General features: G+C 48.6%; 1 protein-coding gene across 3 annotated transcripts in view; it reads right to left on the reverse strand.

The window, feature by feature from the left end:
- The window catches only part of TEP1 (telomerase associated protein 1), a 40,897-nt gene continuing 18,069 nt past the window's right edge, over positions 4,963-27,790 (reverse strand). Inside the window, exons 13-55 of one of the 3 annotated variants that reach the window (XR_001918715.1) lie at positions 26,614-26,782; positions 26,089-26,247; positions 25,839-25,916; positions 24,445-24,572; positions 24,053-24,112; positions 22,996-23,154; positions 21,848-22,024; positions 21,554-21,674; positions 20,858-20,982; positions 20,494-20,607; positions 20,280-20,397; positions 19,937-20,131; positions 19,639-19,814; positions 19,397-19,553; positions 19,108-19,287; positions 18,601-18,693; positions 18,199-18,331; positions 17,908-18,058; positions 17,521-17,654; positions 17,246-17,334; positions 16,855-16,969; positions 15,862-16,102; positions 15,564-15,687; positions 14,527-14,651; positions 14,311-14,410; positions 13,949-14,104; positions 13,592-13,804; positions 13,210-13,363; positions 12,881-13,093; positions 12,006-12,166; positions 11,618-11,731; positions 10,538-10,645; positions 10,024-10,156; positions 9,864-9,940; positions 9,626-9,758; positions 9,345-9,481; positions 8,784-8,908; positions 7,581-7,724; positions 7,335-7,431; positions 6,009-6,114; positions 5,697-5,880; positions 5,464-5,568; positions 4,963-5,215 (exon numbers count right to left, since the gene is read on the reverse strand). Coding sequence is in view for 2 of the 3 variants with exons in the window: in XM_018054511.1 (XP_017910000.1) it covers positions 5,093-5,215; positions 5,464-5,568; positions 5,697-5,902; positions 6,009-6,114; positions 7,335-7,431; positions 7,581-7,724; positions 8,784-8,908; positions 9,345-9,481; positions 9,626-9,758; positions 9,864-9,940; positions 10,024-10,156; positions 10,538-10,645; positions 11,618-11,731; positions 12,006-12,166; positions 12,881-13,093; positions 13,210-13,363; positions 13,592-13,804; positions 13,949-14,104; positions 14,311-14,410; positions 14,527-14,651; positions 15,564-15,687; positions 15,862-16,102; positions 16,855-16,969; positions 17,246-17,334; positions 17,521-17,654; positions 17,908-18,058; positions 18,199-18,331; positions 18,601-18,693; positions 19,108-19,287; positions 19,397-19,553; positions 19,639-19,814; positions 19,937-20,131; positions 20,280-20,397; positions 20,494-20,607; positions 20,858-20,982; positions 21,554-21,674; positions 21,848-22,024; positions 22,996-23,154; positions 24,053-24,112; positions 24,445-24,572; positions 25,839-25,916; positions 26,089-26,247; positions 26,614-26,782 (5,926 nt within the window). In the remaining variant the exon portion in view is untranslated. Of the gene's footprint in view, positions 5,216-5,463; positions 5,569-5,696; positions 5,903-6,008; positions 6,115-7,062; positions 7,183-7,334; positions 7,432-7,580; positions 7,725-8,783; positions 8,909-9,344; positions 9,482-9,625; positions 9,759-9,863; positions 9,941-10,023; positions 10,157-10,537; positions 10,646-11,617; positions 11,732-12,005; positions 12,167-12,880; positions 13,094-13,209; positions 13,364-13,591; positions 13,805-13,948; positions 14,105-14,310; positions 14,411-14,526; positions 14,652-15,563; positions 15,688-15,861; positions 16,103-16,854; positions 16,970-17,245; positions 17,335-17,520; positions 17,655-17,907; positions 18,059-18,198; positions 18,332-18,600; positions 18,694-19,107; positions 19,288-19,396; positions 19,554-19,638; positions 19,815-19,936; positions 20,132-20,279; positions 20,398-20,493; positions 20,608-20,857; positions 20,983-21,553; positions 21,675-21,847; positions 22,025-22,995; positions 23,155-24,052; positions 24,113-24,444; positions 24,573-25,838; positions 25,917-26,088; positions 26,248-26,613; positions 26,783-27,790 lie in introns of those variants that run through there. The other 2 variants (XM_018054511.1, XM_018054512.1) reach the window with 2 other exon arrangements.

A 27,790-nucleotide genomic window follows, 5' to 3' on the forward strand; every position in this document is an offset into this window, starting at 1 on the left:
GCTTCTCTACATATCCTGCAGCTAGCTGCAGGTTACTCAGGATTCTGTTCTTTCACAGAATAGCCTCCTCTGTGCAATGAGGGAGACAAATGGAGATTAAAGCTTTTCCTCATTTAACACAGTTTTTCTGCAAACTAGAGTTTGTTGGGTAATATTATAGGAAGGGTAGAGGCAGCAAAGGCTGCCTTGTTTCCCATGCAAATCTTCTCATTTGCCTTTTTCCACTGTTTACCATCTGCAGACCCGGTCTCCCACCACTTGGCATCCTAGATCTCAGCAGATGTCCAAAATTTGGGAAGTACCTGGGGGGCTGTCACTAAGCCTAAATAGATCTCAGGGAGCAAGAGAGAGAAGTAGAATGATTTTGATGTACCCCCCATCTAAGAAGTACCAAAGTCAAATCCACAGGCTTCGTAACTATTTGTGAACGCGTGCAACACAGATAAACACACACATCTAACATACTTGTAGTAACAGTGAAGGTTATTTAAATGAAAACAGTAGCTTGTAACTTTTTAGAGACCAGATTACCAATATCTATCAAAAATTTTAAATATACACACCCTTTGACCTAAATTACAGATATACAGGTTTACATAGATGATGTTACTGCAGAATTGTTATATACAAAAAGCCATAAAAAAGGAACTGGTTAAATGTATTCTCTCTTTAAGAAAACACTTGGAAATCTTGTGACCTTGGACTAGGCAATAGTTTCTGAAGATAGGACATCAACAGCACAATTAACCAAAGAAAATAATAGTCTTCACCAAAATTTGAAAATTTTATCAATAAATAACAAATATCATTTCTAGGAATATATGTCCCTTCTATGATTTATATTATCATAGTTCCCTTGATTCTGACATACTGTTTCCCCCCAGAGTTGAAGCTTTTGTTAATCAAAGGACAGTGTCAAGAAAGAGAAATGACAACCAAAAATAGGAGAAAATATTGGCAAGTCGTAATCTGATGAGGATCTAGTATCCAGAATATATAAAAAACGTAAAAATCAGCAATAAAAAGATAACTGAGTTAAAAATCAGAATTTGGAGAGAAATTTCTCCAAAGAAGAAACAACAAATGCCCAATAACAAACACTTGAAAAGATGCTCAACATTATTAAACAATTAAGGAAACAAAACCATGAGATACCACTTGACAAACACTAGAAGGGCTACAATTAAAATGACCAACAATAACAAGTAGTGGTGGAGATGTGAACCAGTTAGAGCTCTCACATGTTACTGGTGAGAATGTAAAGTAGCACAGCTGCTTTGGAGAATAGTTTGGCAGTTCCTCAAATAGTTAAACATATAGTTACCATGTGATCTACCAGTTCCAATCCTGAGTATATAACTAAGAGAATTAAAAAGAAACATTTATATAGAAACTTGCACATGACTGTTGACAACAACATAGTAATAGCCAAAAAGTGGAAATAACCAGAATGTCTATCCATTGATGAGTGGATGAACACCATATGGTTTATCTATACAATGGAATATTACTGTTATTGTATTTTACTATTATTATAAAATGGAATAAAGTATTGATATATGCTACAAAATGGGTGAACCCTGAAAACATGCTAAATGAAAGAAGCTACATAGAAGGCCACTGTATGATTCCATTTATATGAGATGTCTTGAATAGGCAAATCCATAAATAGAAGAAGTAGATGAGCAATGGCCAATAGCTGAAGGAAGGAGTGGAAGGGGAGTGATTGCTAATGGGTACAATGTTTCTTTTGGGGGGTGATGAAAATGTTCTGGAATTAGTGGTGATAGTTGCAGTGTTGGAATATACTAGAAAACATTGAATTGCACACTTTAAGGGGGTGAAAATGAATTATATCTCAAAAATGCTGTGCTGAATTTCTGTGATCTATTTTTCTTTTATAAATAGTGGCCAGAAAAAGTTGCACCAATATATACATACTGTGGTGTTTGAGTAATAAAATACAGCAGGCCCCCCTAGATATTCATGAGTCCAGACTGATATGTGAATGACTCAACCAGTATATAAATAAGTAGGAAAGAAGACATAAATATTTCTTTCAGAAGAATTTCAATTAATACAGAAGGGGGAAATAGAAAATCATCACTAGAAAATCTCAGTAATAATCGCTCATGGATGAATATTAAACAGTCAGTAAAACAGGATATTTGCATAGTCTAAAAAAAAACTTACCTCAAAATGTATTGATTTTGTGGCAATTATCACATATTCTCTGATACATCTCCCTCTTAGTGGTTTAGTCCCCTTCCCCTTGAGTGTGAGCTAGACTTAATGACTTGCTTCTAACAAACAAGAAAAACCTGGCAAATATCACCTCAGCTTTAAAAATGATCAAAGTTAACATCACTAGTAATAAATCATGTTGATATGATTGCTTTTGATATGATATAACAAGAAGGGCATATCATCTCTTGTATTCTTCCCTTAAATTCATAATTTTAATCTTTTCATGAGAAAACAGCAAAGCCAAACAGAGATTCTACAAAACACCTGACCGGAACTCTCCAAAAATGTCAAGATTATGGGAAGTCTGAGAAAGTGGCACAGTTGCAGGATTAGACTAAGGAGCCATGATGACTAAATGCAATGTAGTATTCTGGATTGGACCCTGGAACAAAATCATGATATTAGTGGAAAAATCCAAATCTGTATCCAAATTAATAATATTATATCAACGTTAATTTCTTGGTTATGTAAGATGCTAACAGAGGAAGCCGAGTGAAGAAGGGTATGTGAGAAGATTCTCTGTAAATCTTAAAGGATATTTTTTAAAGGACTACAAGCCATTCTACTGGAAAAAGCATCAACATGGTTTCTTTGGGGGATAACTGTGTATCTGGTTCCCAGTTCTCCTCCCAGGTGCGTGGTAGGATGATACTTCCCTCCCTTTTGACATTCGGTAGAGCCATGTGACTTGCTTTGCTCATGTATATAAAATATGAGTGGAAGCAATGTTTCGTTTCCAGGTAGAAGATTTAGCACTGACAAGTGGTTTTGTCCTTTTTTAATAAAATACTGTCAGTTCCCCATATATATTATTTTTAACTGAAGAGTGGAGTCCAGGTTTCATCTGACATTAAATATATACCAATAATCTTGCCTGGGAAATCCCATGGACAGGGGAACCTGGCAGGCCATAGTCCAGGGGGTCAGACACGACTGAAGCAACTTGGCACACATGCAGGAGAAGAGACTGTTCCAATGTGCTGCTATCCTATAATCCAGTGACTGTAATTGCAACTCATCACAATCCTGAAATTCTGTTTAGTGATAAGAACCCAGAAAATATTTAATGTGAGGACTTCCCTGGTGGTCCAGTGGTTGAGACTCTGGTTTTTCACTGCAGGGAGCCCAAGTTCAATCCCTGGTCAGGAAACTAAGGTCTCACAAGGCCAAAATATATAATAATAATTTTTTAATGTCCTCTTTAAAATAATTATTTTTAAAATATTCAGTGTAAAACCTAAGCTGATTTTCCTTTCAACTCCCTTGGGTACATATTTACTGTTAACTAGAGTCTGTTCTTATCTTCACTCACAGCAATTATACTTTGGCCTCACTGTGTATCTTCAAGAAAGAACACACCCTTCATGTGGACCTGGCCAACAAGCCTGAGTCTTAAATGAGCAAGTAGACTTTACTTTCTCCAGCCCCACACCTCCAGATTCAGCTGGGGCACTTTGATAGAAGTTTTAGAACTCGGAAGACAGACATCTAGGGCTTCCTCCTGTCCTTGGCCCATGCTTTCAGGGGAACAAAAGGCAAATGAAACCATCGACTTTCTGGATGGTGCTGTGTCACGGTTCTCTGTAGCATTTCTGGATAGTATTATGAATCATAGGTTTCAAATTACCTTAACCTAGACTTCTAGTCACAAGGTACAAGTGGAACAGTTGGTCTATAAGGCATATTTAGAGCCCTTGCATGAGGCTCATGAGAAATGACAGAAGCATGGCCTATAATTAAGACATCAGCTGTTGGCATTCCTCATGTCTTTATCCTCAGGTTGAGGATGAATACGAGGCATCAATAAAAATAAGATAAAATTCTTCAGGTGATTTCAGAGCAAAGTAAGAACAAAACTGAGTACCCCTCGAATCCCTAAGTCCTGAAAACCCTACATCAGAGTGCAGTGGTATTTCTCTGAAAGAACCCTACAAACCCAGGATAAAATCCTGTAACACCACTAGCTTATCATTTGTAAGTCCTCAAATTCTTGGACACAGAAGACCCTAAACCCTTCCTTAACCCTTAGAACGAAAGGGCCTCGGGTAACTTCCTCGCCCATAAAATAGATGATAAGAATATAAGGTTGGAGAACTTTTACTTAAGAGGGTCACAGTCCACAGCTAGTCCGTGTGTGTGCACTGTTTCATCTTTCAACTCATTTTAATCTTTGTGCAGTTTGAAAGATAACCCTTTTGTGATCTCTTCCGAGAAGGCAAATTACGATACTGACTAATGCTTGCAGGCCAAGTGGCTGCCGCTGGTCCATTAGTGTCTGAGAAAGCCAGAAGACTCCCTCTGCTCTCGGTATCCTGGCTTCTCACCTTTCACCTGGGCTGTTGGCTCTGAGTAGAGGGGCTATTTCTGAGAGGAACCTAGTGATGTCCTGGTTCAATCCTAGTTCTTTCCCATTGCCCTAGACAGGAGACAACTGACTCATTCTTCCTTCTCTTCCTCTTTGAACAAGTGAGAGGTCTTCAGATATGTGTTCAGACTAAGTGCTCGTCAACATCATTTTCATACCTCCTCCTGGGAGGAGTTATCCCTTAGGGTTCTGGGGCCAGCAAATGACACAAGAATTCTAAAGCCTAATTTCAAAGAATGTCTACCAAAGATCTGCTCCACTTTCTTACAGTTCTAGTAAGGATTAATGTTAATTCAGAAAAGAAACAAGAACATCCATATCCTTCCCTCTTGGTCCAAATCCACAGGAGAACACAGACAGGACTACACTCTGAGATGTTCTGTCCCTTTATTTATATAATTATATTATGAAAGTAGCCACTGGTGTCTTCAGGCTTTGCCTCTCTAGCACCAGCATTCTCCTTGCCCTGAGTTGTGATCTTCATTCCCAGGAGAGGAAGTAGACATTGCCCTGTGTGTCTCCCACTGCGAGTTGCAGGGTAGAGTCAGGACCCAGCCACGGCTCCAGGCAGCTCACTGCCCCTTCACATCGGAACAGGCCCAGCTATAATGGAACAAAAACGGGAGATGAGGGCTACAAGCCTAGGGCCTCCTTACTAACTTATTTGTCTCCCACACCAATGACTTTTATTTAGAAACAAGTTAGTTACACATTATTGCAAGAAGAAGAGAAGAAAACAATTTTGATCTTCTGACTTTCCTTACCCCAAGTTTGGTCTCTGACATCCCTTTTGTCCTCCTTACACACATACACACACACACACACACACACACACACACACACACACTTACCAGCTGCATACTGGGTCTCTCCCACAGTTTAACATCTCTGTCCTTTGAAGCTGTTACCAGCAACTCAGGCAGCACGTGGAGGGCTGTGACAGGGCCTGAGTGAATCTTAGAGGAAGAGGAAGAGGTGTGGTGAGTTCTAGAAGGACCCTTTTCAGTCAAGGGAGCAGAGAAGTTTGCTGGATCAGACCTAGAGCCTCCTCCCCAATATCTTGTGACCTTTCCCTCAAACTCACCTTTCTACGTTGCTGCGTCTTTAGCTCTGTGATTGTTGACCAGCTGTAGGTGTCAGTACATATATGTGACTCTGTCTCTGAAGTTTGAGTTGAAGGCATTTCTGCTTTCTTCTGCCAGATATTATCTGTGATCCATTCTCCTTCATCGGTGCATCTGGCTAGGTTCCACAGCATCCCATCAGAGCTGGCACACAAAAATGAGGACTCTGCCATTTCAAGGGCAGAGTTTGAGCCAGGTCTTAGACTTTGAAGAATCCACCATCCTCCCCAAGCCCATCTCTGGATTCCTTGGGCCCTCCCAACACCACTCACCAGATCCAGGTTTGGCCTGGGTTACTGATATGAGGGTATTACTGGGATTCTCTAAATTCAGATCAAATTCCAGGCACTCTTCAAACTCTCCTGATTCCTTTTGCCCCTGTGAAAGGACAGAGCATTTTGTTTAGCCTACTTGTATCACTGCTTCCCAGACAAAGTAAGTGTTTTCTGCTCTGAGCTGGTCAAGACTTTTCAAAATTCTATCTGTGATACAGTAAAGTACACAGATCTTAAATGGACATCTTGATAAAATTTTACACATGTATCCATCCATGTAATTACTGCCCAAATCAAGCCATAGTACATTCTACCACCCTGGAAAGTTGCCTCCATGCCCCTTACCCTATCACCACCCCCAGAGTCGACAATATTCTGAGTTCTGTCACTATCAGTTAGTTTTGCTTGTTCTTGAACTTCATTTAAGTGTAATTATATAATATGTACTCTTTTGTGTCTGGCTTCTTTCACCGGGTATAATGTCTATGAGATATGTCTGTATTGTTCCAGACTACTGCCCATAGTGACAAGAGACATGAAGATAGTGCAATTAAGAAAATGCCTAGGTCGATCACTTCTCAGCCTTTTGGCTAAGATGAAGTGTAGTTTAGGGACTTCCCAGGTGGTGCAGTGGTAAGGAATCCAACTGCCAATGCAGGCTTGATCCCTGGGTCAGGAAGATCCTCTGGAGGAGGAAACAGCAACCAGCTCCAGTATTCTGGCTAGAAAAATTCCATGGACAGAGGAGCTTGGTGGGCTACAGTCCATGGAGCCTCAAAGAGTCAGATACGGCTGAGCTACTGAACACCCCACCTAGGTTTATGATTTCCCACGATTCTTTTAAACAATAGAATCCTCTTTTGTATCAGTGAAATCTTACAAGGAAACCCAATATAAAACACTCTTCAGTAGAGTTCCAGTTGAAGGAGGAGAAGGGGATTTGGAACCAACTGAGAAGGCAATGGCACCCCGCTCCAGTACTCTTGCCTAGAAAATCCCATGGGTGGTGGAGCCTGGTGGGCTGCAGTCCATGGGGTCGCTAAGAGTCGGACAAGGCTGAAGGACTTCACTTTCACTTTTCACTTTCAGGCACTGGAGAAAGAAATGGCAGCCCACTCCAGTACTCTTGCCTGGAGAATCCCAGGGATGGATGAGCCTGGTTGGCTTCTATCTATGGGAACGCACAGAGTAGGACACAACTGAAGCGACTTAGCAGCAGCAGCTTTTCACTTCCTTCCTCTTTTACTCAGTCATGGCCTCAAGACTTTAAAATAGTAGTCCAGAGCAAATGGCTGTTTTAACACACACCCAAACAGAACTTACTGAGAAAGGAAGAACTTGAAGTTTCATGGACTGCAGGACAAACACACCATAGTCCTGGTGGGTGGACAACATCATAGGATCTTCTGAATAACTTTGCCTGGTTTATGAGAAAGGAAGAGGCTAAGCCCAGGAACACCCCTCCATAAGACCCCAATGTTTGTTTCAGTTAGACCCAACCTCAGGGTAACTGCTAACCCACTTTTCCTTTTTCTCCAGCCTAAGAGAAAACAGCACTTGGGGTCTTACCAGATTACAGCAGGCTCCTCACCGGGCTTCATGTGCAACAACTGCAAATCCGCTTTGGCCAAGATGAGGGAGTGAGCATCGGGGGCCAGGCCTACACTTGTCAGGAAACCTAAGTCCTCCTGAAGAACTCGGTTCAGGCGAAGACTGAAGTTCAAACAAGGCACATGGACAAGAAAGAGTCTACTTTAGTCCACATCTCTCGGGCTCCTCAGTTCCCCATGAATTCCTCAGGAGTATAGTACAAAACAAACTGTATCACTGTCCCTACAAATTGCCTTCTTTCTGATTCTCTCATATTAGTATTTATCATAGTATCACCTTAATCGCTCTAACAAGGAATCTCTAACATTTTTGTCCTTTCCTTCCCTCCTGACCTGATCGATAAGCACTGCAGAGTCAACGTTCAACATATGCCTAAATCTTTCTTTCCATCTCATCCCTGTTGCCCAGATTAGGGCCCATGTTATGTCTTCCTGGGACTATAGCATCATCTGTAAATGTGGTCGCCCTACCTTTAGTATCTCCCTACTACTATCCATCCTCCACATGGCCACTAGAGTTCTCTTTCTACAGTATTGTAAAGTAAAAAAATAAAAAATAAATAAATAAAATTTTTAATCAAAAATAAAATTCAGATAATTATTCTGCTCAAAATTCTTAGCCTGGCCCCAGTGTATTATTTCAACGCAATACCCACGACCACTCGCACCAGGAACCCAAAGACTTAGCTATACTCAGAAAACATCATGTACTCTCACACCCCTGTGCCTTTTATTAATGCTACCTCCTCTTCCTAAAACACCATTCCCTGCCCTTACTTTAAGCCCAATCTCAAACAGCCACTCTTGTAAACAGTCAATTTCTTAAACTCTGCAACCCCAGGAATTTTATATAATTTATTATAGCAGTGATTACTCCACATATTGTTGGCAGTTTACTTATATTCATATTCCTCTACTGTGAGTTCCCTTAAATACAAATTAATTTCAATCTGGTTCATGCTGCCTGGCCCAGAACTTAGCATAGAGTAAAAACTTGATAATTATTTTAATTGACATAATGAGGAGCAGAAAACACTTTCCCAGGGACCTTTTCCCTGCTTACTAACTAATAACCTGTTGACCGAGTTCAGAAGGAGAGGGGAGAGACTTAAGCAAAATCCCAGGTTTAACCATATCCATTAACCCAGCCGCCTCATTTCACCTGACATTTCTGGGTGTTGAACCCTTCTGCAGCTCCACGTGCCACTCGCTGACTTTTTCATTAGCACTGACAACAATCACGGTGTGTACTGAGTACCAGAGCAGAGCACTGATGCAGCCCGGAGCCTGGGAAACACAGTTCAGTTCAGTTCAGTCGCTCAGTCGTGTCCGACTCTTTGCGACCCCATGAACCACAGCATGCCAAGCCTCCCTGTCCATCACCACCTCCCGGAGTTCACCCCAACCCATGTCCATTGAGTTGGTGATGCCATCCAACCATCTTATCCTCTGTCAGCCCCTTCTCCTCCTGCCCTCAGTCTTTCCCAGCATCAGGGTCTTTTCCAATGAGTCAGCTCTTCGCATCAGATGGCCAAAGTTTTGGAGTTTCAGCTTCAACATCAGTCCTTCCATTGAACACCCTTCTGAGGAACCAGGATTAATGTGTCCACACCCACCACCCTCTTCTACACAGAGGCTTCTACACAACCTCTGACCCTAGCACATGCCACCAGATACACAGCCAGGGCAGAATTCACATAAAACTGAAGTTTACTCCACTCACCTGTACTGTGACCACAGCCTTAGCTTCCTGCCACAAGGTCAGTTCCCCCGCTTGATTCCCAGACACTGCTGCAGAACCGTCTGGGGCCCAGGCCACAGCAGTGATGGCTGCAGGACTCCTGGGTCTGTATGTGTCATCTGGAGAAGAAAGGAAGTGATTCATTAGGAGCTGGACCACTGCTGGGGTACAAGAGGAGAGAGCAGGCTACTCTTGAATTTCTTGGTCCCACTTACACACACCACCCCCCTTTCACACCTTGCCTCTCTCCACACCTCACTCACCTGCCTCTTCGGGCACCTGCCAGAGCCGTAGGGAGCCATCCTCTGAGGTGGTCAGCAGGAGGCCTGAGGTCTCTGAAACAGCAGCTGCACTGACTGGGCCACTGTGACCCAGCAGAGTGTGTGTTTGAAACACCTGAAAGAAAAGGATGGAGATAGAAGAGTGAAGAGTTGACACAACAGGAGGCTGTCCCACTACCCCCTCCCATGGCCCCCAGCCCAGTCCTTTCAGGGAACTCACCAAGAGTGGATGCCACAACCGTGTGGCCCCATCCAATCCAACAGTGACCACCAGAAGCTCTGACCCCGGCTGACCGGCTGGTAAGATGCAGAGGCTGAGTCAGAAGAAGGGGAGGAGGGAAGAGGCAGCAGGGACCGGAAAGTGGCTGATATCCCAGTACCTGCACGGGGCTCCAGAGCAGCCACACAGTGGCTGATGGGTGCTGAGTGAGCGGGGATGCTGGTCATCTCCACGCCCTGATGGTCCCACACTTTCAAGGTCCCATCTCGGCCCACAGATACCACGTGCTCCTCCTGCCCCAGGAAACAGGATCAGAGAAGAGTCACACTGAGCAGGACGTGGGAATTATGGTTCCCATCACAGAGGTGCAGGCTGAGCATTAAGAGCCTAGAAGCTGCTGTCAAAGAAAGAGGACAACCCGGCAGTGGGGCCAGGGGGCTCAGGGCTGCCATCCCGCCGCAAGGCCGTGACACTAGGGTACCGTGTCTTCATGCTCTCCCTCCCCTCACACCGAGCCTCAGCCTCAACACCCTAACCCTGCCCTCATTCAGGCCCATGCATCTCACTCTTGGTACTTCTTCTGACTTTAGGATTAGAAACCCCTTGCATCCAGCCTCCCAAAGTCCCCTTAACCTTCCCAGGGACCCCCCGTGATCTCTCCACCGCCTTCTCACCACGGCCACCACGGCGCTCACAGCATGCTGATGACCCAGGAAGTGACCAAGCTGTTGTCTCGACCCTGGGTCCCACAGGGCCACGGAACCATCGCTGGAGCAAGAGAGCTGCAGAGCCAGAGGGTGGAGGAGCAGACTTAACCAGCACCCCTCCAGCATCTCTCTGTGCTTATAACGTAGGAGGCAGGGCAGTAAGCCTTGTGATTAAGAGCAATGGTCGTCCTGCGTTCTAATCCTAATTCCACCATTCATTACTTGGTAACCAGTTCATCTCTCTGGGCCTCAAATTTCTCATCTATTCAACCAAGATAAAGACAGGATACCTAGTGATATGGGGCTGAAGCATCTATATACAGGACTTAATACACTGCCTGGTACATAGTGAGCACTGAATAAATAGTAGCTACTGTCCTTGTTATTAACATAGTGTCAGTCAACAACTCTGTCGCACCCTGACAAAGGTGAAAAGTCTGCAACACCCAGGAGAGATCTGTGCCTAGAAGGCAGGGGCAGGACAGACTATGACAAGTCTATTCAACTGTTACTCATTTCTTTTTGAGAACAACAGTGATTCTGTGTTGGGAAACTAGGCTTTACCAACCCTGAGTGCATAAATTGAGACTGATTTTTCACTTAAGACCAAAGAAATCATAGCAATACACGTCTCCTGCAGGAACAGGGCATCCTAAGCCCTTAGAAAGACAGCTCTGTGTTCCTGTTAAGAGCATGGGCTTTCTTATCATAAAGTTTACTGGCTCACCTTCTTCATTTACATGACCTTGGAAATGGTCTTTAATCTATCTGAGCTCAATATCCTTGTCTATGAAATAGAAAGAATAGCAGTAACTTCTTTACAGGGTGTTGTAAAGACTACATGAGGCAACACATGCTAAGGCCTTAGTCCAATGTCTGACATATACTAAGTGCTCAAAAAGTGCTCTACTATATTGGGTGTTAGAAAACTATATTAATACTATATTATTATAAATGAGCGTTAGGAATAGGATGAGGTAGAAAGTGTTGACCTCCCTCTCCCAGGAATCCTGCTGAGCCCAATACCATCCCAACCCCTTCACTCACCAGGAGGCTGTCTTTGGTCCAGGCACAGCCAGTGACCCAGTCTCGGTGACAGGCAGAGAAGGAGCAAATCAGAACAGGGGCTTTAGGTGTTCTCACATCCCAGCAGAGCAGACTCTGGACACAGGTATCAAGAGAGGAAGTCGTCAGGATCGTAGGACAGAGGTAGGAATAGCAGGGCCATCTCAGGTAAGAAGTTTCAAGAAAAGAAGGAATAACAAAGGAGGGCGGGTGGGCAGATCCAGTACAGGAGGTTTAGGAAAGCAAAAAGCCAGAGGAAGCAGTAGGAAGAAAGCTGCTAGGGAATCCAGGACCAGAGGGGCTGTGGGCCCCCAAGGGGCTGGAGGTCCATGGGGAGGGGGGTCCAGGGGTGCATCCTCCTGAGACTCACCCGATCCCTGCCCCCGGTGGCCAGCCTGCATCCCTCAGAGCTGAAGCTGCAGCAGCTTACAGGGCCCTCATGTCCCCGGAGCTCAGTGCCGTGAGGAAAGTCTTCTGTCTTCTGTGGCAGCACCAGCAACTGCCTTGGCCACAATCGCACTGTGAAGTCCTCTGCATTGGAAATGGGCAGAGAGGAAGATTTCTTGAAAAGAGGAAGTGAGACAGGCTGGAAAGCCAAAGACAAAGGCGATCCTGGGGGCTGAGGGTGATGTCTCAAGGCACAGCTCCAATGGAGGGACTCTTGTGAGTCACACTGAGACCTGGGACACAAGTCTATCCCATGGGAGGTCACAGGACAGGAATGGCAGGACACCCAGCTCCAGCCCTGCAGTTCTCTCTAACCACACCTCCACTCTCTCCTCTGCTAAAGTGCCCAGTGTCACTCTGACCAAGCCTCCTACCTAGAAAGAACTAAGGCCATCCTGCATTTTCACCTCGACATCTCCCTCTCTTCTCCTAAGGGAAACTCTTCACACGGCAAAATCCCCACTGGGCAGAAACTCACAGGGTTACAGGGTTTACAAAGGCATCCAAGAATCAGGGTTAGGGAACAAGAAGAAAACAGCCTAGACTGATTATGCAAGATAAATGCATTTAAAAACACTCTGAACACAGTCAAATATGGTTGAAATGGTATGTTTTACGTTATGTGATTTTTATCATATTAAAAGTAAAGTTTAAAAAATGAGTAAATAAAAGCACTTTGAAAGTTGGGAAAAAACAGTTATACAGGTGTATTTTCACACACACATATATACATATGAATTGAAGAAATGTATTCATATATTTAAAAGGAACAGTGACTCACAACCCTGCCCACTGTACCTGAGGCAACGGCCAAGAGTTCCTGGGAGGTGGCCAGTCCCAGCACAGGCTTCCGGTGTCTGGACAAGAGCCAGAGGGACTGAAGGGAGCCCCCCTGGAGCAGCCAGCCCTGCAGGGCCCCATCTTCTGCACCACTCACCAACAGCTTAGGGCTGAGCCAGGTCAGGGCGGACACTGCCACATCAAGCGCTTGACCCTGAGCCCCCTGGGAAGCTAGAGAATAAGAGACAAGAGAATAAGCCGCTTGCACAGGGGGCTAGAGTTGGGCAGGGACAGAGGTGGGGGTTTCTTTCCAGGCTCAAAGACTCCAGCCCTCCTCCCTTCGGTACCTGAAGAAATTCTGTAGATCCAAATGCCATCTGCTCGGTACCCAACAGCCACCTGATCACCATCTGGGCTGAGAGCCACGGAGAGGGCAGGAGAGAGGTGTGGGGAACCAAGGCACCCACGGGGCCGACCCAGAGACCCGGACCACACCTGAACCTGTGGGCCAAGAAAGGGGCTTAAAGATAACCCACCCTCTTCGCCCCTATTAAAGTCCTCCCTCCAGAAATTCATCTGGAGAGCTTCTGTGCACACACCCACAGCCCTCTCCATGTAGCTCTCCAGCCAAGCCCCTCTAGACTCCTCGACAAAGGCCCCACCCTCACACAAATATTTCCATTTGCTGCCCCCTCCTCGTACCCCACCACCAGCTCTCGGTAACCTGACCTTGCCATCCTCTCCAGCCGTCAGTAACTGGCACCCAGCTCGCAGGAAAAGGGCGGCAGCAACGAAGCCTTGGTGGGCAGGGAAGGCAGCCAGCCGAGCCCCCTCCTGCCAGGCCCACAGCTCTACCATCCCGTCCAGCCGGCCCACAGCCACAACCCGCCCGGGCACACCAAAGGCCAAGGTACGGACAGAGGCTCCAGGGGCCCCCAGTTCCTACACAAAGAGATAGAAACTGGAATGGCAGGGCCTGCTCTCAGCCCAAACCCAGAGCGAGCCAGGATGCCAGTGCCTGCCATTCCCCACCTTCCACTCCACTCTCCCGTGCTTCCCGCCACAGGGCCACCTAGCTCCTCTCACCTTGATGACTCTGAGCCCATCCACATGGAAAAAGCTGAAACTACCATCCCAGCTGCCAACGGCTATCACCTGTCCTTCTGGGTGGAAAGCAATGCAGTTCAGGGGCTTGGGACAGGGGTGCTGGGAGGCCAGCTGCCCTCGGACTATGTCCCACAGCTGGAGGAGAGAGAAGGGGAAAAGGACACGGGATGCTGAATAGACGTCTGAGCTGCTGGGTCCCAGAGCTCCAGGGGCCACCTCGTCCACTCCCCAGCCCTCAGCAGGCCAAGCAGTCAGAGCCTCTGCCCCACTGAGAGAGCCACCTCATGGGGCTGACGCCACGTTTAGGGCCCTTTTCACCACCACAGGCCCCTGGCTGTTACCTTCAGGCTTCCGCCCAGGCACACGGTGGCCAGCAGCCAGCGGTCTGGGCTCAGGCAGCAGCCAGTGATCTGGTACTGGTGAGCTTGGATCTGGAGCACCCTACCCCAGGGAGATAAGGTCAGAGTCCGCTGGCCACAGCCTCCCTCCTCATTCCCTTTCCCCTGGGCTTCCAACAAACAGGGAGGGCCCTCATGCCGAGCACGGGGACCTCTTACCGACAACCGTGCTGCAGGTCCCAGAGCTCCAGGAGCCCATCAAAGGCAGTTAGAAAGAGGGCGTCGTCCGAGAGGAATGAACAAGAGGAAACCCCATCACCGCCACTCACCATCGACCTCTCCTCCTGTGAAAGTGAGCAGAGAAGTCACTCAGGGCACTCCCTTCACCACCCCATGTCCAGATCCCCCAAGCCCCAACCAGCAATGAGGCGATGGCTAGAAGAGCTGAAGCCCTTGGCTCTCTACAGTCCCTGCTGAGTCTCAAATTATGGCCCTCTGGCCCCACAGCAGGGACACTTGTGAAAAGTGCAAAGCTCTGGGCCCCACTCCAGACCCAGGCCAAGCTCGAACAGGTTCAAGTGGGACCTCATGATCCAAGTGAGGTCACATCGTCTCCCCCATTTCAAACCCCATAAGCATCCCCAAGTCACAGAAGATTCTGACTGGTCTGAGTTGGGAATGACCTTATACACATACATATATTTGGGGGAGAAGGGTTGACATGGGTGGAAGAGGAGAGAATGACTGGCTGGGGGGCCCACCTCTCCAGCCTCATCTACTAGGACCCTCCCTTACCTGCACTCCATTGCAATCACTGCGAGCAGTTTAAGGACACATTCCCCCTGATGTTTGTGCCCAGGCTCCACACTCAACCTGGAACGCCTGCCCTTCTCATCCTGTGTCCTCTAGTACCTACACAGTTCACTTAGCTCTTATCTATGTCACATGGCTACATTCTGGTTCCCTTTTTAACCTTCTATGCCTTAAATTTCAACAAAACTGACCACTTGGTGGGCAAAGACAATGTCCTAAGTCCCGTGTTTCTTTCAGTGCTTAGTACACTGCCTTCAAAGCAAAGTCCAGAGCAAGCATTTGCTGTAGGATTGATTTTTTGACCAAGCCCTTGGGATCTGATGTAAAAGTAAAGTTGCTGAATCAAACAGGGTGATAACAGGTAGGTTTGGCTTGTCTTGGGCTTCAGGGCAGGCCAGGAGGCTTTTCTGAAGGTAAACTCTGCCCCGTCTTGAGTGTCATACCTGCCAGGTTCTCAGGTCCAAAAGGTAAACTGTCCCATTGGCAGTGCCCACGGCTGCTCTTTGCCCGTTAGGGGAGAAGGCCACGGCTGTGGGGGAGGAGGAAACTGCCAGGGACAGGCTGGATCTACAGAAAAAATATCAAGAAAAGGTGGAAATGAGGGACCGGGGCAGGATGTGCACTTCTCTGCCTGAAGTCCCCTCTCACTGTGACTCTGGTCTGTTCTTTATGCTCTAGTTTGAGAGAGGGCTACAGCTCACTCTGGTAGGGCTTGTCAGCATCTGGGATCAAGGGTTTTACCTTTGCTGGTGCCTCAGGGTCTGAGGTTTATTAAGCCAACGCAGCACACACTGGAGGTGCTGTCGCTGGGAGAGCCGGGGGGCCTGGCAGCAAAGAGGCGAGCCCAGAGGCTGGTTGGCTACCTGCTGGTGCAGGAGCAGCGGGTACTGGCTGAGGATGGGAGCCTGCTGCCTCAGGAAGGTGTGAAATGCAGCAACATCAGCCTCAGGAAGCTTCTGTTCCTCGCCAGGGACTGAGGAAGCTAGAGAAGAGATGCAGAGAATCACTGCAGAGTCAGCCTTGACTTCCATGAACCCCAGCACCAAGCCAATCATATGATGTGTCCAAAATGCTAAGTCTTAAAGTGTGGCCCTCTGGTTCCAGATCAGGCACATCTGTTAAAACTACAAAGCCGGGCTTCCCTGGTGGCTCAGTAGTAAAGAATCCACCCGCCAACGCGGGAGACACGGGTTCGATCCTTGATCTGGAAAGATCCCACATGCCGCAAAGCAACTAAGCCCGTGCGCCATACTATTGAGCCTGTGCTTTGGAGCCTGGGAGCCTACACGCCCTAGAGCCTGTGCTCCACAACAAGAGAAGCCGCCGCAGTGAGAAGCCCGTGCACAGCAACCAGAGAGGAGCCCCCTCTCACTGCAGCTAGAGAAAAGCCCAAACAGCGATGAAGACCCAGCACGGTCAAAAATAAACAAGTAAACAAAATTATTTTTTTTTTAAAGTACAAAGCTTTGGGTCTCACTCTAGACCTAGGAAACCAAATCTGAGGACCCAGGTATCAGCAGTTTGAACAAGTTTCCCAAGTAATTTTATGCCCACTAAGATTTAAGAGAGCTGAGTAAAAAGTCTCCTAAGAATCACGTGCTTACTCTCATGGCACTTTTTACCTTGGACTAGAAATCAACTGCTCCTCCATTACAGCTCCCTCTGAGCAGGACCCCACAAACACACCCAGGACCCCACATCTTGGAGAAGACTCCAGCCCGTAACTCATCTTACCGTAGAGGGCATGGGCCTCCAGGAGCTGAGAGGTCAGACCCTGTTCCAGGTGTGCAGCCACCACATGCAGACTGGTGAGGAACTTGGCAAGAAGGCCACGGTTCCCGCTCTGGAGCTGGAAAGTCAGACTGAATTCATTAGGATTGTGACAAGGCTGGTGAGGAGGGACAGTCTAGTCTTGGACCCTGCCCGTGCAGCTGATACTTAGACTTAGGAGCTGGGACAAAGGACCTGAAGGAGGAGGGCTGGAAAACTGAAAGAAGAGAGGTACAGAGAGTGTGGAAGGCAGGTAACAGCCGTGGGGATGATGGGGGCAGTTGGGGGAAGAGGGGGCTCAGAACGGCCAAAGCAGGTCCTTGGGAGAAGGTGCCGATGGGCTCTGGGGACTAACCAGGTGGTAAGGCAGGTCTGCCAGGGCTTCTGGAGGGCACCTTCGGAAGGTACCTGAGGCATCAGGGTCACACGTCTTCCAGAGCTGAGCTGCAGGTGTGGGTAACAGGAAGAGACACTGAGATGAGCTCGGCCCTGAAGCATCTCCAAAGATCACATCCCTCAGGCTACAGTGAGAACCATCCTCTCACTGGGGTGGCAGGTGAGGAGGCCAGCCGATGGGGAGCACCAGGCCCCACGCTCAGTGCCCCCGGGGGTTAACCAGGCTGCAGTCACCTGCAGTGAGGAGGTGCGCCGTCTTCTCCAGCTCCGGCCTCTTCCCATAACGACACCTGGCGGCCGTTCTCAGGGGCCCATCCTGGAGGCAGAGCCGGGCTCCAGGGCGCTCCAGGGGTCCCTCCCCTAGCAAGCTGACCCCGTGTGAGGGAAAGAAGGCAAGAAAAAAGGGAGAAGGCCTGTCAGTAAGCAGCCTGGCACAGAGGTGGGCTCCCTGTCCCACCTCAAACAGTGGTAACTTGAGTGACAGCCATGCAGGGTCTGGAGACAAGAGTCAGGGGCTATATATACCAAGAGAGGAAGAGGATGAAGAGAGAGGGTCACAGGGGCCCTGCCTCAAAGACGGGGAGGCACAGGTCAGTGGGAGCTCAGTGAGGGCACTTGTACCTGCGCAGACTCTGGATGAGATAGGCAAATGGGCCCATGGGGTAGGGGTCCCCGCTGTTACTAGCAGCCACTGCTTCTTCCCAGGTCTTGGTGCCCCTGGGAAGGATCCGCCATGCACTCAACACTCCATGCAACTGGTCCACGGTCAGACCTGAAAACCCAAGGTCACTCAGGCCCTAAACCAGGCAGCATACCCATCCCCACCTAATCCCTAATCACTCCCTGCACAGCTTGCTGAGACTCCAACAGAACCAAGGTCATCCAACCCCTGAGCCCACTCCAAGCGCTGACCGCTGCGTGTGGCCTCAAGAGTGGCCAAGGCTTGGGAAAGGACGTCGGGGCCATGCTCCTGCTCCAGGGTGCCCAGGACGTGCTGCAGCAGCAGAGGGACGGTGGCTGGCAGTGTCCGGAGCCTCTCGGAAACCTGGGGGAGGACGCGAGGGGCCTCCATCAGCGCAGGGAAGGGGAGAGGCAGCTTCGGTGTGGGTAGGAGATGGGGCAGCAGGGAAGAGCGTGGGAAGGGATGAAAAGGAAACACCGGTGGGAGGGAAGCAGGTTGGGGGTGTGGATGAGAAGTGGCAAAGGAGGAGGGTGGGAAGGGGTGAGGGATGCGGATGAAGAGGTTGAATGGAGAATGGGAAATGGGGTTAGGATACAGAAGATGAGGAGTGAGGGGTCACATCCTCAACCGACCTGCTCGTAGAGCGTGAAGAGCCTCAGGTGATCGGTGACCAAGCGCAAGTACAGCGGCAGCACAGACCCCCGCTTCACCAGCAGCAGCCGCATCTGACGAGACTCCGAGGGCTCAGCTCTGGACCAGAGAGCCGGCCCCCGGCCACCACCCTCCACTCGGGCACCAAGCCCAGTGCGGGCAGCCTCTTCTCTGAGAGCCCTCACAGGGGAGAGAACCACCGTGTCGCTCAGGACACAGCCATCTTTGCCCGGCTCTGCTCTGCCCAGCTCACCCCACTCTCCCCCCACACCTGCTGGTTCAGCCCACCCAGATAGACAACCACAGCCATTCACCAGGGGAAAAGGACCAGGTAATATTATCAGCAATCACAGTCCTCTTCCCCTGCACAGACTTCCTGAGAAAATGAAGGAGCTGGTCTGTGCAGGGCAGCTGGTAGCTTCAGCACTCAGATCCTCACAGCTCCCAGATTCAGCCCTCACATCTATCAGCCCCAGCCTAGACCCAACCTGGTTGTTAAACGGTGACTCCTCCAGCCGCTTCCCATACAGGGCCAGTTCTTCTCGCACCAGCCGGGCCCGGGCAGATGGCTCCAGAGGCCCCAGGGCCACCACGTGGGCACCCTGACTCTGCTCAAGGGTCTCCCCCAGGCCAGAATCACTGGACACGCTCAGCACTAGGTGCACCCGCTGTGAGATTTGGACAAAAGGGTAGCAACGAAGAAGGAAAGCGGGGAGAATATTGTTGGAGAAGCCCCTCTCCCTACATCATCCCACCTCGCCTCCTTCTCACACTCACCCGGGGAAGGGTCTTTGGGATCCAATCCGAGATCAGCTGCCCACGCTGGTCCACCAGTCTGTCAGCCCCGTCGACGATCAGCACCAGAGGCTGGCCAGTTCTCAGGGACTCAGCAGACTTGGGCAGTAGCCTCTGCTGCAGCTCCCACACCAGGCCCCTGTGTGCAGAGGGGGAGGGCCAGCGTCAGCGGGGGTGGTATCAGGGGCTATCAGCAGGCCGGTCTAGGTGGGGGAGAAACACACCGGTAGGTGCTGGGGAGGGCACTTGGCTCCTCCAGTTGGCTATGGAGATAGGCACAGAGGCGTCTGAGCAGGGTGAGGGCAAGACTGTGGTCAGGGCGGGCCCCTGAAAAGTGGAAGAAGACTAAGGGGGCCACCGTGGCCCCATCCAGAGCCTGCAGGGCTGACACAAGGGATGCCTGAGGGGGAAGAGAACAGAAAACATGGTCACATACGCCAGCCTCCGGTGCCCCACCTCCTTAGCCCTCCTGAGCACACGCAGTCCTCCCTCCCTCCTGTCCAGGCCTCTGGGACCCTGTACCAGGAAGGCGGTCTTGCCCTGTCCCGACTGCCCGGTCACCAGGCTCAGCCTCCCCTGGTGCTGCGTGAGCTGCCGCACTGTGTCCTGAAGAAGGCGTGGCCGGGCAGGACTCGACGGCTTCTTTAGCTGCTGAAAGGTGGCCTGGACCAAGTCATCATCTGGGATGGGCACTGGCTGCTCCGGCTGGGCTCCAGGCTGAGGGCACATGGGGCAGTGACTGTCTATGTTTCCACACTCTTCAGGACCCCAGGCCTAAAACTTACAGCACCCCCACCAAGTCACTTCCCACCCAGGACCACCCTACCCCCTTTCCACCCCCCTGGCCACCAGCACTCCTGCTGACCTGGAGGTAAAGCTTCTGGATCATATTCCACACATCCTGCAGAACCAGCTGCCCAAACTCCTCCAGCCCCCTGACATAGGGCCGGCCAGCTGCCACACCACCCCACTCGCAGCGGTATCTGTGGGCAGAGCGAGCACAAACAGGGTCAGAGCAGGCCTGGCCCACCCCTCATCGCAGCTCTCCAGGCAGGTGCTCCCTACCTCTCCCAGCTCACCTGCGACAGGTGATCCCTTCCTGTCTGCTCAGATAGCTCTTCAGTTCTGAGATCCGATGGGCAGCCTCTTCAGACTCAGAAATGAAGTCCGATTTCCAGGCATCTGGCACAGAGCTGACCACCAAAGACACCCCAAGAGTGGGGCTGGATTCAGACCAAAGCACCGCTCCTCCGCCAGCCACCAGACCTGGCTGTGGTTCCCTGAAACTCCTCAAGAAACTGTTCCAACGGAGATCTCCCACCTTCAGCTGCAAAGCAAGCTCCCTGATTCCTTCTTCTCCATCCTAGGCACCCTCTCTTGTACTCTGAACATTAGGAAGAGAAGACACCCCCACTGAGCCCATCTGGCCTTCTGTGAAGGTACCTGAGGAAGCTAGAATCCCGGAAGTAGAGGAGAGGCTGGGCAGAAGGCTGCAGGCGGAGGCCCCGATTCAGGAACTGCATCACCTCCATCTCTGTCACAGAACGACCTGCAGGGTACTGCTGGGCCTGCAGGGAGAGGGCAGGGAGCAGGCGGGTTCAGTCCTGGTCACACTATCCCCTCCAGTGAGACCTGCCATGACCTGGGGCACTTCACCTCGGTAACGTTCCCCTCTCTCTCCAGACACTAGCCAGTAAAAATAGAGCTAATAGCTAATGTTTAGAGCTAATAGCTAATGTCTCTCACAGGTTGGACATTTTTTTGAGGCTTCTTGAAATAGATTTCTGATTCTCATAATAACCCTGCAATGTAGACATCACTGCTTCTCCTTAATATAGGAAGAAGCTGAGTCTAGATTAGTATAAACCATTTTCCATTAAGCCTCACAATGACGGAAGAGTGATCAGAACCCAGCTCTGTCAGATGGCAAAGCCTAATCAGACCGACCGCCTACCTCTCGCATCCTGTGGCCAACCCAGAGGTATTTCCCAAAGGAATTCCCTCACCTAGGACTTGGTCACTCACAGAACCTTCTGCCTGTGTTTCACTTCAAGTCTCAAGGATCTGCCTGTGCAGAGTCCCAGGGTTCTTGACACACTGTGACTTCTCCCACCTCTGCCCCAACCGTGTCTGTCTTACCCAGCGGAAGTGAGGATGGTCAGGGAGGCTGTAGTTGGAGGGAACATAGCCATAGCGGGAGCCCAGGATCCCCACAAACAGCTGCGAGTTCTCCACCTCCCCGAGGCACACTTCCAGCTGTCTGCAGGAAGGTTATGGGAGCACCGTGTCAGGGAGACTGGGCCTGGCTCACATCCCATAGCATCCAAAGAGCACCTCTGGCCCACAGCCCTCAGCCATCCTTGCAGCCCCAGCCCTGCCGCCACTCAAGCCCCTCATCTCCACCCCAGCCCCTCTTCTCAGCAGCCCCCACACCTGTTCCGACGGGTCTCCTCCTCAGTGATGCCCCAGCGCAGGTCGATGGCATGAAGGCTGATGCGGTAGGGGGCGGCTCGGGCCTGCAGTGCTGGCAGCAGGGACCTCAGCAGCAGGTCCCGCTCCCCATGCATGTCCCGGAAAGTGGAGGAAATGAAAAGCCGGATGCTTCGCCACCTGCGGGTAAACCAGGGGTCAGCCCCACAGCCCATAGACAGGCCTGTGACCACCCCTCACCCTGCTGAGCCAGGTACAACAGATGGCAGCGGGTAACCAACTGGCCTCCAGTGAATAACAGGCTTGTAACGTCAAATGCAGAGCCTGGAAATTAAATCCCACTGGCTATTTCTCGTGTGCCCCTCCTGTGTCAGCAATGATTATTATGCATCTACTATCCTGCCCATGAAATGGGCCCGAGTTGCACTGCGAGGTAAGCACAATCATTCTCTCTGATTTGCTGATCAAGAAACTGCAGCTTGAACTTCCCTGGTGGCCTCGTGGTTAAAAGTCCGTCTGCCAGTGCAGGGGACACAGGTTCAGTCTCTGGTCCGCGATGATTCCACATGTCATGGGGCAACTAAGCTTGCGTGCCGCAACTACCAAGCCCATGCTCTAGAGCCCATAAGCCACAGCTGCCGGGCCCACACACCACAACCACTAACGCACGTGCGCCTCAAGTCCGTGCTCCACAACAGGAGAAGCCACCACAATGAGAAGCCTGCATACAGCCACTAGAGAATGGCCCCACTAGCCACAGCTAGAGAAAGCCCACACCCAGCAAGGAAAAAACCCAGTGCGACCGAACATAAATAAACGAAAGAAACTGCAGCTTAAGACATCAAGCAACTAGCCCAAACTTCAGCTACTATTTGGCAAAGCTAGGATGAGAAAGCCACGGCCCGTGCCAAGAAGGCCTCTGTCTGAGCCCTGGTGCCCAGCGCCTGCCTCACCTTCTAGCCCCCTTTCCCTAGTACAGTAAGGGACATGCTCACCATCTGTGTTAGACAAACCCCTGCCTGGGAAGAAGAAATGTTCCTCAGCAAATAGAGCAAGCAGCATCTCAACAGCCAGAGTTTCAGTCACTTGAGTTTCTCTAGGTTTCAACTAAAGCCCCTCCCAGTTCACAAAGCCATCAAAAACAGACTGACCCAAGCTGGGAAACGGGAGCCAAGGGGCTTGGCATATTCTCTTCCAGTGGCCGGAGAGACTGGACCCCTGTCTTCCCTGGGGGTGGTGGAATCTTGAATATTTTGTCCATTTGGCCTACATGTTCTAGAAGCCGGGAGGCCCCACGCTCTGCAATGAACCTGAAATAAAGAGTGACAAAATAAATGAGAACAAAATAGCAGAGTGAGAGGAAATCAGGAAGGTCTTCCGAGGAGGCAAGGGACAAAGATATGGCTAAATTAGGTCAACCAGTTAATTGGAGTTTCTTTGGAAGATTACCATAAACATAGATTTAAAATAAGGAAGGAAGAAGAGCCAGAGGAATGAGGGAATCGAGAAGAAACCCAGGCATAGCCCCTTCTGTGTGCATGGTTATCACAGGCTTTCTGTTGGACCAGGGGCAATTGGGCTGAATGAAGATGTAAAGATTAAGGTTGATCAGCTCTGGGCTTGATTAGCTCTGTACCAGCCATGAAAGCTCCCTGGGAAGGGAGGAGCATGAGGCTTCCTAACATCAGGCAATGGGTGGCATCCAAAGGAAATGGAAGAGGAGAAAACGAATAAGTGGGAAGCCTAATAGTGGAGAAAAAAACGAAGAACAAAGATTTCTGTAGATCAGGCATAAATAAATAAAGTTAACATGGTATTTCCTCTGAAATGGAATGGAACAAAGGCCTCAGAGAATGAATAGAAATGATGGGACCAACTCCTGAGTTGTACCCTTAAAAGCAAACAGTAAAATCTCCTATGTTCCCTTTTCTCCTTTCCCACTAGATTAATACAAAAATGATGGCTGGAGCTGTAGCAGCCAACTTGAACTATAAAGTAGAAGCAGAGTATTTGAAAATGGTGGAGCAACAGATAGAAGATGACCAGGTACCTGTAATATCGTGTTGCTGCCATGCCTAGACAGCTGTAAAAGCAGAATAATCTTTTATCTTGCTTAAAAATGAAGTGGTTAGAGCAGAAGCCACAGATAATCTCTAAAAGATGTTCTAACAAAGCCCCCAACCTCTCCAGTGTCCGTGCTATACTCACTTCAGTATCCCATCAGTACAGCCTGAGAGTGTCACGTCATTGGGATTCAAATCGGTACATCTGGCAAAGAAAGAAGAAGTCACTAGCAGTCAGGAACAGTGCCAAGAACACAGAGTCACTGCCCCCAGCACCCTAGGATGGACCACCACCCCGGCCTCTGCACCTTCAATAGGGTTCTGTGCTAGACTAGAACTGGGGTGGACCGTCACAAAGGGGTACGGGGCCAGGCTGAAGACTTCAGAGAAGGTTCCGGCACTAGAAGCACAACAGAGGTAAGAGGCAGAAATGGGGAGGGGCCTAGAGAGTGGGAGTATCCCAAGCTTTAGTAGGGACAGACAGGAAATACGGATCACTATCTGCTGGAACTGAGCAAGGACCATGAGCGCCCTTACAGGTAACTTGCCCTTAGAAGAACACCAACAAAGAGGCACTTGGGATTCACATGCTGCCAGAAGAGCTGTTTGGCTGCATTTATCAGTTTCTCGTTTGTAGTTTGGCCAAAGACAATGACCCTGTCCACCTGAAAGATGAAAGGGGAGGGGCTGAGACCAGGGAGGTGCCAAAGAGCTCAGCATATCAAGAGACAGGATCTCTGAGGGCAGAGGAACAAGGAGAACTCTGAGGTGGGTGTAAATGGCCTTTCTGGAGCATACTTAGGGTGCAAAAAGTCATTTCACCCTGACTTGAAGAGCATCAAAGTGGATTAGGGGTTGCCAAGATATGAAAGCAACCTAAGTGTCCATCAACAGATGAATGGATAAAGAAGATGTCACACACACACACACACACACACACACACACACACACACACACACAATGGAATACTACTCAGCCATTAAAAAAGAAGGAAATTTTTCCATTTGCATCAATATGGGTAGACCTGGAGGACATTGTGCTAAATGAAATAAGTCAGACAGGACAAAGACAAACACTATATGGTATCACTTATGTGTGGAATCTGAAAAAAACAACAAACTAGAGAATAAAACCAAAAAGAAGCAAACTCACACATACAGAGAACAAACAAGTGGTTACTAGTGGTGGGCAATATGGGGTGGGGGGTGGGAGACAGAAATTACTGGGTGTAAGATAGGCTCAAGGATGTATTGTACAACATGGGGACTATATTCAATATTTTATAAAAACTGTACTTGGAATGTAACCTTTAAAAATTATATTAAATTTTTAACAAAAATAAAAAATAAAGTGGAGTTTGGGGTAGGGGCGGTGTGTAGCTGGCACATTTAGGCTCACAAAAGCTGACTGCCAAACTTATAGGAACTCTGTGAGCCAGCTGTTAAATATGGCCACCATTAAATATTAAATTGTATAAGCTCACAGTCAAATAAATTACATTAAAAACAAAGGTAATAAATACTAAAACATCATCACTACCTAATTATTTTACCACATTTCACCATTAAATGCTCTTGACCTTATTTACATCCATGTTATATATATTATAGAATTGCTATGCAAAGGTGTGCTACTGAGCAACTCTTTCTAACTCTGTGGTCAATGAAGCATGTGGATAGTTTGAAACCAGTCATGGAAGAAGTATTTATACCATGGAAATTAGCAAAAGCTATTAACTAAAATGATTTTTCCAGATTGCTATTTGGAAAATAGCATAAAAAAAATATTTACCAGCATACCACTGAGTAGGGGGTTGCAGTCAGCAGGGTATTGTGCATAGGTTACAAAGAAGCTTTGAAAAATGAGATACATCCATGTGGAGGAAAACGTGGAGGAAGGGAGAGTTTCTCAGGGAAGGAGCAGTACTCACAGGGACCCTTTGGGTAGCCAGAGACAGCAAGTGCTTCCCCAAAGTAGTCAGGGACTGTTCACAGTTTTCATCTGACTTCTGAAGGAAAGAAACTCATGTCATGCAGTTGCACAGGAGATGGTCAGTAAACAACAAATACTGTAGTCCGCTAATCTTCAGAACTGAGTAGATCCGAGCCTTTCCTGAAGTTAGCTGTTCCCAGGCATCTGTCTAGTCATGCAGTTTTGCAAGGTAGGGGTGAGTATCTGACCTGAACTTGAGCTTGGAGTTCGGTGGCAGTTTTCAGGATGCCTTCCTCTGCCTTAATCACAGCAGTCTTCACAATGCCCCCTCCACACAGCAAAAGCTCCACCTGCTCCGTCCGTACCATCATCATCGCAATCAACAGCAGCACATAGTTCAGAGGGGGCTGATTGGACAAGCATCAGGGTGAAATCGGCTCCCCTATTTTAGAATCCATTTTGCCCACCCAAATCTGGAGACCAAATGTCTCCGCTGGTTAGGGAAAAGTGGACAAAGTCCCCAACTGAAATAGTTTCAAAAACTTCTCTGGTGGTCCAGTGATGGACTCCATGCTCCCAATTCAGGGGATCCAGATTCAATCCACGGTCAGGGAAGTAGATCCCACATGCCACAACTAAAGATCCTGCATGCCACAACTAAGGCCTGGCACAGTCACACAGGTAAATAAACAAATCCTCCCCCCACAAAAGTAGAAGGGCTTCGCAGGTGACTCAGTGGTAAAGAATCCGCCTGCTGAGCAGGAGTGTCTTACCCCTTGTGGGTTGCTCTTGGGAAGGATTCTGTCTGCACTGGCATCTGTCAGATAGACCAGGAGGGTGCGGCCTGGCAGTGGGGGCAGGCTGTGTCTGACGGAGAGGTTCACAGCTGTCTCCAGGGCCTGTCGATACCGAGCCAGCATCTCACGGTCACATGTCCACTGTCTGCAGGCAGGAAAGAAACAGACGGAGGGCTCAGGGGCTTCTCTGCCGCTTGGACGCAGACGGGAAGATGAGAACTTGCCACTCAAGTATCAAGTTTCCACCCATCCACAGCCCGTCTCCAGTGTCAGTAGGAAAAATAGGGACAGAACTTCCCTCGGCCCCATTCTACAGGACTCTGCTAATCCAACCCATGGAGTAGACCCACTCTCAGACACTGCTTGCCGTGCTTACCACATCAATCCATATTTACTTCATGAGGCAAGATTTAACTGCAACATTTTTGTGGGGTGGGGGCTGTGCAGGGCAGCTTCGGATATATGAGCTGCCTAACCAGGGACAAAACCGGCCCCAGTAGTCAGAGTACCAGGAAATTTCCAACGGCTGCTTATTCTTAAATTGCAATTTGAAGAACAAACACTAACTTCTTACTCTGAAAAATGGCAATTAAAGGAAAAAGAAACATTCATCCCACCTTTCCAAGACAGTCTCTATTTCAGAGTAACTAAATAGCTTTAGTTCACAGAGGGTGGTTCTTTTCAGAGCTCCAGCTAGTAAATATGGGGAATGATAGAAAATGTATCATATTATTTGGCATTTGTTTTTAAAAACATTTTCAAAAAAAGAAAAGAGAGGGATCAGGAAACGAAGGCTGGTAAAATCTTGATTTTTCACTGAATGGGAGTCCATTATGTTATTCTCATTACCTGTGTACATGTTTAATTTTTTTCATCATTTTTTTAATCTAGAGAAGCCAGCAGTCTCTACCATTGCCTATCCAGTAGAAATAAATTACAATTAATGAAATGAAATTGAAATTATACATGTAATGTAAGTTTTTCTAGTAGCCATATTTTAAAAAGTAAAATGAAACAGGAAAGATTAATATCACATTTAATTTAGTCTAATGTATATATGTATTTTTCACTTCAACATGTTAATACAAAAATTAAAAATGAGATATTTTGCATCCTTCTTCACACTGCCCTCATAATCCAGCACATCTCAGTT

Source organism: Capra hircus, chromosome 10 (assembly GCF_001704415.2).
Source record: "Capra hircus breed San Clemente chromosome 10, ASM170441v1, whole genome shotgun sequence".
Lineage (NCBI taxonomy): Eukaryota > Metazoa > Chordata > Mammalia > Artiodactyla > Bovidae > Capra > Capra hircus.